General features: G+C 40.7%; 1 protein-coding gene across 2 annotated transcripts in view; it reads left to right on the forward strand.

Annotated features, from left to right (window-relative positions):
* The window catches only part of pdxdc1 (pyridoxal-dependent decarboxylase domain containing 1), a 57960-nt gene extending 49481 nt beyond the window's left edge, over positions 1–8479 (forward strand). For both annotated transcript variants that reach the window (XM_061884081.1, XM_061884082.1), the window contains exons 22-23: positions 5125–5223; positions 5307–8479. In XM_061884081.1, coding sequence (XP_061740065.1) covers positions 5125–5223; positions 5307–5569 — 362 coding nt within the window. In that variant the 3' untranslated portion in view covers positions 5570–8479. The remainder of the gene's footprint in view (positions 1–5124; positions 5224–5306) is intronic.
* The last annotated feature ends 3950 nt before the right edge of the window (positions 8480–12429 follow it).

The raw sequence follows: 12429 nt of genomic DNA on the forward strand, positions 1-12429 counted from the left end.
CTCCCGCCACAGATTGAGCCACTCCTTTGTTGCCTTGACTGTATGTGTTTGTCATGGTCTTGCTGGAAGACCCATCTTCAGTGTCCTGGCTAAATCCATGGTTTTCTCATTCAAGATTTTACCGTACATTCAATGCGGTGAAGTCATCTTGTACCGTTAGCATAAAATAATGTTTCCACCTCAGTATTTTGCCAGTAACGATTGTGTTGTTAGGGTTATCATATCCAGCATTTCTTTGCCTCCACACTGAGTTGAGTTTATGTCAAAGGATAGGATAGATAGCACTTCATGGTCATTTTCAGCACATACCTGTTCAAGAGCAGACGTACGTATATTGTTTGGGGTGACGGAACAGGAACACTGATGGTCGCTGCTAAGGCGGCTCTCAGTTAAAGGTTTCAGTTTATTTAGAACATGCATACAATACAATTACAAAGTAATGCATCACATATTTCCAAAAAAGGTGGGAAAATGGTCAACATGGGGGGAAGAGGTGGGAAAAAAGCAAGTCCCTAATTAAACTCCTGGTGGCGGTGGGTTGCTTGAAACCAGGAAAAAACTCTACCAAAGCACATATACATACAGTGGGGCAAAAAAGTATTTAGTCAGCCACCGATTGTGCAAGTTATCCCACTTATAATGATGACAGAGGTCTGTAATTTGCATCTGTGAGAGACAGAATGTGAAAAAAAATCCAGGAATTCACATTGTAGGAATTTTAAAGAATTTATGTGTAAATTATGGTGGAAAATAAGTATTTGGTCACTTCAAACAAGGAAGATCTCTGGCTCTCACAGACCTGTAACTTCTTCTTTAAGAAGCTCTTCTGTCCTCCACTCGTTACCTGTATTAATGGAACCTGTTTGAAATCGTTATCTGTATAAAAGACTCCTGTCCACAGCCTCAAATAGTCAGACTCCAAACTCCACTTTGGTCAAGACCAAAGAGCTGTCGAAGGACACCAGGAAAAGAATTGTAGACCTGCACCAGACTGGGAAGAGTGAATCTACAATAGGCAAGCAGCTTGGTGTGAAAAAAATTAACTGTGGGAGCAATTATCAGAAAATGGAAGACATACAAGACCACTGATAATCTCCCTCGATCTGGGGCTCCACGCAATATCTCATCCTGTGGGGTCAAAATGATCATGAGAATGGTGAGCAAAAATCCCAGAACCACACGGGGGGACCTGGTGAATGACATGCAGAGAGCTGGGACCAAAGTAAAAAAGGTTACCATCAGTAACACACTACGCCGAAAGTGAATCAAATCTTGCAGTGCCAGACGTGTCCCCTTGTTTGAGGCAGTGCATGTCCAGGCCCGTCCGAAGTCTGCCAGAGAGCACATGGATGATACAGCAGAGAATTGGGAGACTGTCATGTGGTCAGATGAAACCAAAATAAAACCTTTTGGTACAAACTCAACTCTTGGTGTTTGGAGGAAGAAGAATACTGAGTTGCATCCCAAGAAGACCATACCTACTGTGAAGCATGGTCATGGAAACATCATGCTTTGGGGCTGTTTTTCTGCTAAGGGGACAGGACGACTGATCCGTGTTAAGGAAAGAATGAATGAGGCCATGTATCGTGAGATTTTGAGCCAAAACTTCCTTCCATCAGTGAGAGCTTTGAAGATGAAACGTGGCTGGGTCTTCCAGCATGACAATGATCCCAAACACACCGCCCGGGCAACGAAGGAGTGGCTCCGTAAGAAGCATTTGAAGGTCCTGGAGTGACCTAGCCGGTCTCCAGACCTCAACCCCATAGAAAATCTGTGGAGGGAGTTGAAAGTCTGTATTGCTCGACAACAGCCCCAAAACATAACTGCTCTCGAGAAGATCTGTATAGAGGAATGGGCCAAAATACCAGCTACTGTGTGTGCAAACCTGGTAAAGACCTATAGTAATCGTTTGACCTCTGTTATTGCCAACAGAGGTTATATTACAAAGTATTGAGTTAAATTTTTGTTACTGACCAAATATTTATTTTCCACCATAATTTACAAATAAATTCTTTAAAATTCCTAAATGTGAATTCCTGGATTTTTTTTCACATTCTGTCTCTCACAGTTGAAGTGTACCTATGATAAAAATTACAGACCTCTGTCATCATTTTAAGTGGGAGAACTTGCACAATCAGTGGCTGACTAAATACTTTTTTGCCCCACTGTATTACGACATACAACACGAGACATACTACGGCCCGAAGCTGCCAGCCACTTGGGCCGCTGCTCTGTTTTCTGCCATACCACTTGGGGTGAAGCGTCAAAGACATGGGATGTGTGTTTAAGGTGTGTGCGTGTCTGTTCTGCTGTGGGTCCAAAACTTTGGAACAATATCCCTCTTGCTATTCGGACAGCTCCCTCTTTAATGAGTTTCAAATCACGTCTTAAAACACATTTTTACTCTTTGGCTTACAAACCAGCATGAGTTGTGTGATGTATTTTATATATTTATTATTTTATAGTTGAATGTTTTATATCACAGACTCTCCTAGAATGTATGTCTCAACTTCTGTGCAGCACTTTATGAAACTTGTATAGTTTTTTTTAAATGTGCTATTTAAATGAAGTGGATTGGATATTTTCCGTGGATGCATATGTGTTTGTGTAAGCCTGCAGAGTGGCTCTGTTCCGCGACCTTGGCACTATCGCAACTGTGATAACACAGCCAGTCAGTCCAATAAAAGTTAACAAAAAACAGGTGCATGTCAACAAGACACGGGGAAGGAGTTTGTTGCGTCTTTGCTGCGCTGTCCTCTAGTAGAATATCAAAGCAGCAACCTAGCAATTAAAAGTTAAAGTACCAATGATTGTCACACACACATTGTGTGGTGAAATTATCTGCATTTGACCCATCACCCTTGATCACCCCCTGGAAGGTGGGAGGAGTAGTGGGCAGCAGCGGTGGCCGCGCCCGGGAATCATTTTTGGTGATTTAACCCCCCATTTCCAACTCTGTCACTTGCAGCCAGGGGAAAACAATCCAGATTGGAACAATTGTGTTTGAGTAAGCCAAAACTAATGTATACTTTTCACTCTTAATTGTCTATTTCTCGTCCACAAATTCATCATAGATTTTTATGCAGAGCATGGGGTGTCTCCAAGATGTTGTCCAGTTTGTGATTCAGTCTAAATTGCTTGTACTTCCAATCATTTGTGGCAGCGTTGGGGTATTTTGAACGGCATATTCCAATTTGTCGGTAGACCAGGGCACCGCTTACTCCAATCAGCAATTATCCTGTTACCATGATTCTGAACAGGTAAATATTATCAACATCCTTGACTGAAAGTGTCGACAAGCACACAGCAAAGAGCTCCACATTGGTCTCATATCTGACAACATCTCCCAAGCCTTCTTGGAGTCACCCATATAATAATTGACAAACTTCAGACAGGCCTGTTTGTTCTGTACAGTATGTGCCTTCTTCAGCCGGGGGACTGTTGTGTCGTTTGTCAGAGGATAAGCTTCCAAAATCAGAAGTGAGTCTAATACAGGGGTAGGTAACCTATAAATCGCGAGCCAGATGTGGCTCTTTTGATGACTGCATCGGGCTCTCAGATAAATCTGAGCTGACGTTGCTTGACACGATAAGTAATGAATAATTCCACTTGTAATCACAGTGTTAAAAATAACGTTCAAATTATAAAACATTCTCATGCATTTTTAATCCATCCATCCGTTTTCTACCGCGCACTGTTCAAGAAGTTGCGTTAATGGTAAAAAGTTACTTATTTATTATTGGTTAGTGTGGGGCTTGCCCTCCTAGGGGTTCTTCAGACCACCAAGCACCGACATGAGAGCCTGTTTCAGGGTTACAATTTGGGGTGTGGGAAAAAATCGACTGGAAATTGAATCGTGTTGTGCGATTCAGAATCGATTCTCCTTTTTAAAAAATCGATTTTTTTTTTAATCAATCCAACATAACAATACACAGCAATACTATAACAATGCAATCCAATTCCAAAACCAAACCTGACCTTGTAACACTCCGAACTGCAATAAAACACGACACAGAACAAACCAAAAGTAGTGAAACAAAAATGAATATTATCGACAACAGTATCAATATTAGTTATAATTTCAGCATAGCAGTGATTAAAAATCCCTCATTGACATTATCATTAGACATTTATAAAAAATAAAAAAAAAAACAATAGTGTCACAGTGGCTTACACTTGCAGCGCATCTCATAAGCTTGACAACACTGTCTAATATTTTCACAAAGATAAAATAAGTCATATTTTTGGTTCGTTTAATAGTTAAAACAAATTTACATTATTGTAATCATTAATAAAACATTGTCCTTTACAATTATAAAAGCTTTTTACAAAAATCTACTACTCTGCTTCCATGTCAGCAGACTGGGGTAGATCCTGCTGAAATCCTATGTATTGAATGAATAGAGAATCCTTTTAAATCGGGGGAAAATCGTTTTTGAATCGAGAATCGTGTTGAATTGGAAAAAAAAAAATCGATTTTGAATCGAATCGTGACCCCAAGAATCGATATTGAATCGAATCGTGGGACACCCAAAGATTCGCAGCCCTAGTTACAATATTGTTTTATTCTTCAATAAGTCTCAGGTGCTTTCCAGCAGTTGTCTTTTTCTCTTTCGTTCTCTCTCGCGCTCTGGCTCCAGCCCCAACCCTGTCCCTCCTCCTGGCTGCTGCTTATAACAGAGCGACAGGTGATTAGATAATAAGGCCCAGGTGGGCCATTTACGCACCTGTCGCTGATTTCGAGGCTGATCCTGGCAACACCTCGCTTCGCTGCAGGGCCGCAGGCCACGCCCCCTCCACAGTTAGCTTCAGAATAACAATGTTATTACAAAGAGTAAGAGACCTATTAGACTCTACAAAATGTTTGTCTTACTTAAAAATGCATGCGTTTAGTTGTGTTCAGTGTTAAAAAAATATTATATGGCTCTTACGTAAATACATTTTAAAATATTTGGCTTCTTGGCTCTCTCAGCCAAAAAGGTTCCCGACCCCTGGTCTAATAGGTATTTTCCCCACTGTGTACAGCACAGTGTAAATAAAATTTGCCTTTAGAGAATAAAATGTATACTGTATGTATTTTTTATAAGCAATTCTAAAAGTCTGTTTATGGGTATGTATTCCTAGGTTCATTGGACTCTACAGAGGTGACATACTCCACCAAGGCACAGGCAGGCAGACCTCCCTTAAAAGAATCCCCCACTTTGTCATCAGAGAGACTGCAAGGTAGCATCGTCCATGTTTGACCTTTTTAGACCCTTACAAAGTGAACGTCATATTTCCACTCCCGTCTTTTTTGTCCATCAAAGGTCAGAGGTTGTTTCGGCGCTCAGGGGCAAGTTCTGATGCTCTCAGTGAAACCAGCTCTATTGGACATGCTGATGGGACAACCGGCGTCCACCCAACCGCTTCTATATGTGTACCAGAGGAGGACTCTCATGCTGCATGTCAAGGCATACCAGAAGAAAGGATTCAGGATTCTTGTGTGCAGAAGCATGACCACATGGAGGCTGGGCCAGTCTTGGAGGAAAGGAAGCCTGAAGGCCAAGAGGCCCAGCAGAGTGGAGAATAGAGCACCTACTTTTGCAAACGTCCTCCATCCGTCCCTATAATGGTTCCAGCCTACTGATGATTTAAGAAAAATTACATCGTGCATTTACCTATTTTTGTTATAAAAGAAAAAGGGGAATAATGGTTTCTATCAAAAGTGTTTGTTTCCAATACGGTCAGTGAAGTCGATCAGAAAAATAGATACTGTAACACTGTGATTCTCATTTCTAATCATTTGGCTTTTACCAGCAGCTGCAGTGTTCTGAGAAATGTCTTTACACACATCTTTTAAACTCACCTGGCGTAGATACATACAGTGGGGCAAAAAAGTATTTAGTCAGCCACCGATTGTGCAAGTTCTCCCACTTAAAATGATGACAGAGGTCTGTAATTTTCATTATAGGTACACTTCAACTGTGAGAGACAGAATGTGAAAAATAATCCAGGAATTCACATTGTAGGAATTTTAAAGAATTTATTTGTAATTATGGTGGAAAATAAGTATTTGGTCAACCATTCAAAGCTCTCACTGATGGAAGGAGGTTTTGGCTAAAAATCTCACGATACATGGCCCCATTCATTCTTTCCTTAACACGGATCAATCGTCCTGTCCCCTTAGCAGAAAAACAGCCCCAAAGCATGATGTTTCCACCCCCATGCTTCACAGTAGGTGTGGTGTTCTTGGGATACAACTCAGTATTCTTCTTCCTCCAAACACGACGAGTTGAGTTTATACCAAAAAGTTCTATTTTGGTTTCATCTGACCTCATAAGATTCTCCCAATCCTCTGTTGTATCATCCATGTATCCATTTTGGTATAAACTCAACTCGTCGTGTTTGGAGGAAGAAGAATACTGAGTTGCATCCTAAGAACACCAAACCTACTGTGAAGCATGGGGGTGGAAACATCATGCTTTGGGGCTGTTTTTCTGCAAAGGGGACAGGACGATTGATCCGTGTTAAGGAAAGAATGAATGGGGCCATGTATCGTGAGATTTTGAGTCAAAACCTCCTTCCATCAGTGAGAGCTTTGAATGGTTGATCAAATACTTATTTTCCACCATAATTTACAAATAAATTATTTACAATTCCTACAATGTGAATTCCTGGATTTTTTTTTCACATTCCGTCTCTCACAGTTGAAGTGTACTTATGATGAAAATTACAGACCTCTGTCATCATTTTAAGCGGGAGAACTTGCACAATCGGTGGCTGACTAAATACGTTTTTGCCTCACTGTATTACAGTCTTGGTTTTCTTAGTAATCCATTTCAAAAGGTCAGAGGAAATCCAAATCATTGTTTCCCTTAAAACATATACATAATTAATCTGTTCCAGACGCACCAAAATATGAACAAAACACATTTAATAGAGATTATTTTAAGATTTACATGCAAAAAACAATGCTAAATATATTTTTTTCTTTTTTTGTGGCTACCAACGCTTGGGAGTCTTTGTTCGGGCACTCAATTTCAAAGAATGTTACACGGGCAAACGGACTTGTTGATTGGCCGTACAAATAACTAACACTATACAGAAAAGGAGGCTAAGTTGTGGCAAAAATGTTCGGCGAACAAATGAGTCATACGAGAACCAAGTTACCGCTATATTTTACTTTCAAAGCTAGTGGCACGGGTGAAAACTACACATTCAGGGCAAAATGTGTGGGAATAATTAGAAAATTGCCTATTTTGGGGCAGGTAATATTGTCCTTATTAATTGCACTAGAGGGGACTTAGTGGAGATACCCAGTCAAGGTAACCATTTATTCAATGCTGATTAAAATACTAATACCAATTTAATATGCATTCCAAAAGGTATGATTAAGTGTTCAATGACAGGTTCTTTAAAACTCAAGAGATCCCTTGTTTTGTTTTTCACTTACACTTCCAACTCAATAGGTGATTTCAGGGGGAAAAAAACCAACACAATTATTGAAAAAGGGAGTAACTATCTCCCAGCACAAAGGTCAGACTTTGGGTGTGGTTGGTCAACAGTGCTGCACACATCTGAAAAGGGGGTTTGGTCTACTCTCTTAAGTCTCCTTTTACAGATTTCTCAAAATCCTTAGGGTTCTAAGGCGGTCTGTTGCTTGCCACCTTAAAGTTCCAGCGCTTTTGGCAGATTTGATGTGGGTTAAAGGCTGGCTAGGCTACGCTAGGATATGAATGTGCTTTTTTTGAGCCACTCTTTAGTTGCTTTGGCCATACATTTGGGGGTCATGCTGGAAGACCCATTGATGACCCATCTTCGGAGTTCTGACTGAGGCCTGAAGGTTGTAATCCAATACTGTACAGTACATGGCACCATTTATTGTCCGCTCAATATAATGAAGTCTTCCTGTGACCAGCGAATCACCTCCTAAGCAGAATGTTTCCGCCTCCATGTTTAATAGCCAGGATGGTGTTCAGAATCTCTGCCTACAAACACAACCAGCCTTGTTGATGCCAAAGAGCTTGATTTAGTCTCTGGCCGCATCACGTTCTCCCATGCCTTCTCTGAATCTTTATGGTGTTCATTAGCAAACTCCGGATGGACAAAGTAAACAAAATCATCAGGGATCACATAAATATAATTTGAATCCTATAACTTGATGATGACTTTGCTGACAGTTTAGATTTAACGTTGAACAACATTTTTGCAGTCATGTAATAATTGCACAAGCTTCTGGGGCAGGATTAACTTTAAATCATGTAAATGTGTGAATTGTTTGTGTAAATCATTCTATCACAGATTGCTTTTTGCATCATATTTATTTCTATTTCAATAAATTTTGCCTTTTCCAAGATATCCCACCTGGCCTGGCTGAAAGTAATTTAGGGGAATACCCTCAAAACAAGTGCCATAATAAATGAGGTTATATGAGTGGATGAAGACCTTGCACCGTTAGTGTATGTTTGCATCTATGACAATAAAATCTGCAAATAATAAATACATTTTGCATTCATTGTTACTGCCTAATGAATTGAAATCCAATTAAGTTCTATAGACTTTTTATTTGGGCTTTCTAAACATGAAAACAAATGGGAGTGTTGGACTAAAATACCACATGTTGTCATTTTGTGCAGTTCTAAGAGGTGATTATTTTACAACAAAATTGGAATAAATGACTGACCAAAAACAACACTAAATTGGCCCTATTGTGTGAATGTGAGTGTGAATGTTGTCTATCTGTGTTGGTGAGATGGTGACTTGTCCAGGGTGTACACCGCCTTCCACCCGATTGTAGCTGAGATAGGCACCAGCGCCCCCCGCGATCACAAAGGGAATAAGCGGTAGAAAATGGATGGACTGACCAAAAAGATCTATTAAAGTAGGGCCATGATGGGGCGTAGTGGGTAGAGCGGCCGTGCCAGAAACCTGAGGGTTGCAGGTCCGCTTCCCACCTATTGACATCCAAATCACTGCCGTTGTGTCCTTGGGCAGGACACTTCACCCTTGCCCCCGGTGCCGCTCACACTTGTGAATAAATGATGAATGAATGATAGGTGGTCGGAGGGGCCGTAGGCGCAAACTGGCAGCCACGCTTCCGTCAGTCTACCCCAGGGCAGCTGTGGCTACAGATGTAGCTTTCCACCACCAGGTGTGAAATAATGATGGGTTCCCACTTCTCTGTGAGCGCTTTGAGTATCTAACAATAGAAAAGCGCGATATAAATCTAATCCATTATTATTATTACATATGCTCCAAACAAAACAATAAAAGCAAAAGTTGAAAACTTTGCAATGTAACAAGCAAATGAAGCTATGTACTCTATATTTGATAGGCAAATAAAAAATAGAAATAGATTGAACATCATGAATGGAATGGCTATAGTGATGGTTGGATTTATTTTACACATGGGTTAATGTGTTATGCATGTTCCTCGAAAAGGGTGGAGTGCCATCTCCGGGTTGGGGAGGAGATCTTGCCCTAAGTGGAGGAGTTCCAGTACCTGGGAGTCTTGTTCACAAGTAAGGGAAGAGTGGATCGTGAGATGGACAGCCGGAATGGTGCGGCGTCTTCAGTAATGCAGAAGCTGTATCGATCCGTTGTGGTGAAGAATGAGCTGAGCCGGAGTTTGTATATCAATGATGAAATATTAACATTTCAACACATGCCAATACGGCCTTTTTAGTTTACTAAATTGCAATTGATTGTAGCTGAGATAGGCGCCAGCGCCCCCCGTGACCCCGAAAGGGAATAAGCGGTAGAAAATGGATGGAATTTCCAGAGAAGTATCCTGTTGAAAACGTCTCCGTAATGATGACGCGTATGATGACGCGTGCTTGTGACGTTATTGGTTGTAGCGGACATTTTATTCCAGCACCACTCACGACTAAAAGTCGTCCGATTTAATCGCATAATTACACAGTATTCTGGACATTTGTGTTGCTGAATCTTTTGCAATTTGTTCAATTAATAATGGAGACTATAAAGAAGAATGCTGTTGGTGGAAAGCGGTAGATTGCAGCTGCCTTTAGCAACCAAAACACAGCCGGTGTTTCTCTGTTTGTTGTGAAGCTTTAATATGGAACAGAGAGGTCAAGCAAACATATTTCTCTACCACATGTCAACCGGCAGGTTTCGGTGAGAAAAATGTGGTAATAAGTCGGCTCTTACCGTAAACATGAGAGGAGCTTGTGTCGTTCTTCCTGCAGCTGTCAAAGAGGCAGCTGCGGCTTTTTTGGCTCCTCTGTGGCTTCCCTCAGAGACACTGGCGGCCACCACACCCCTCTGACTTCCAGGTACCATATAATCTCACTAAAACACTAGTAACACAATAAGCAGGTAAGGGATTTTCCAGAATTATCCTAGTAAATGTGTCTAATAACATATGAATCGCTCCCACTGGCCTCGTTTTTTTTTTTCTTCTAGTCCTTCACCCTCACTATCTTCATCCACAAATCTTTCATTCCCCTCAGCCATAGTACACATCCCTCTCACATATGAGAGGGATGTGTACTATGGCTATGAGTTGTTTTTTCCCTTGGCCTCAGTCTGGAACCCCTCTCTAGGGCCCAGGCTTAGACCGTTTTCTATTTTTTTCTCCCATTCCCACCCTTGTTTACCTGTATCTCATCTTTTTTGTAAGGGGCGCTGGAAGCAGGCAGACCGTCAGCGATCCTGTTCCTTCTCCCTGTAATGTTTGTCTGATCTTGAATGGGATTGTGCTGAAAATTTTAATTTTCCTGAAGGAATAAATAAAGTACTATCTAATGTATCTAATCTAATCTAAATTAATGGGGAAATCGTTGCTTTCTCGGTCCGAATCGATCTTGCTGCTGGTGGCTATGATTGCAAACAATGTGAGGATGTGAGGAGCTCTACAACCGGTGACGTCACGCGCACATCGTCTGCTACTTCCTGTACAGGCAAGGCTTTTTTATTAGCGACCAAAAGTTGCGAACTTTATCGTCGATATTCTCTACTAAATCCTTTCAGCAAAAATATGGCAGTATCGCTCAATGATCAAGTATGACACATAGAATGGACCTGCTATCCCCGTTTAAATAAGAAAATCTAATTTCAGTAGGCCTTAAAGGCCTACTGAAACCCACTACTACCCACCACGCAGTCTGATAGTTTATATATCAATGATGAAATATTAACATTGCAACACATGCCAATACGGCCTTTTTTAGTTTACTAAATTGCAATTTTAAATTTCCCGGGAGTTTTTTCTTGAAAACATCGCGTAATGATGACGTGTACGCGTGACGTCACAGGCTGTTAGGAAATATGAGCGCTGCGCACACACACAGCTAAAAGTCGTCTGCTTTAACGTCATTATTACACAGTATTTTGGAGATCTGTGTTGCTGAATCCTTTGCAATTTGTTCAATTAATATTGGAGAAGTCAAAGTAGAAAGATGGAGTTGGGAAGCTTTAGGCTTTAGCCACACAAACACATGGTGAATCCTTGTTTAAATTTCACGGAAGCGAAACTTTACTATGGATCACAGCGAACATGGATCCCAACCGAATATCAACCAGCAGGTTTCGGTGAGAAAATTATGGAAAAAGTCGCTTCTTACTGGAGATCAGCTGAGCTCGTGCCGCCCATAAAGCTGCCGTCGACTTCCCTGAGACACTGCGCGTCAACACACCTGTGGATACACACCTCCGACTATCAGGTACTATTAAACTCACTAAACCACTAGCAACACAATAGAAAGATAAGGGATTTTCCAGAATTATCCTAATAAATGTGTCTAAAAACATCTGAATCCTTCCCAATGCAATCGCGTTTTTTTAACTTGTTTGTTTTTCTTTCCTTTTTTTCTAGTCCGTCGCTATCAATATCCTCAAACATGAATCTTTCATCCTCGCTCAAATTAATGGGGAAATTGTCGTTTTCTCGGTCCGAATACCTCTTTTTGTTGGAGGCTCTGTCACGCCAAATTTCTTCCCCCCTACAAAAACCTTCCCCCCCATTTACTTCCGAGGTCATGATTAATACAGAGATTTTGTTAACGCTATATTATAAAATTATAACTCTATATTATAAAAATACTGACGTTTTGTTAACGCTATATTATAAAAAATAAAATGTAAAAAAACTATTTACAAACACAAGCTATGGGATGACGCATTTACTTCCAGGGTCACGTTTACTCACGTTTACTCTTACGTCATCCCATAGCTTGTGTTTGTAAATTGTTTTTTAAATTGTTTTTTTATTTTTTATAATATAGCTTTAACAAAACGTCTGTATTTTTATAATATAGCGTTATATTTTTATAATATAGCGTTAACAAAACGTCCGTATTAATCATGACCCCGGAAGTAAATGGGGGGAAGAAATTTGACGTGACAGCTCCCATTAAAAACAATGTGAAGATGTGAGGGGCCATTAACATGTGACGTCATCGTCTGCGACTTCCGGTAGAGGCAGGGCTT

This window comes from Nerophis ophidion, linkage group LG23 (genome assembly GCF_033978795.1).
Source record: "Nerophis ophidion isolate RoL-2023_Sa linkage group LG23, RoL_Noph_v1.0, whole genome shotgun sequence".
Classification (NCBI taxonomy): Eukaryota; Metazoa; Chordata; class Actinopteri; order Syngnathiformes; family Syngnathidae; genus Nerophis; species Nerophis ophidion.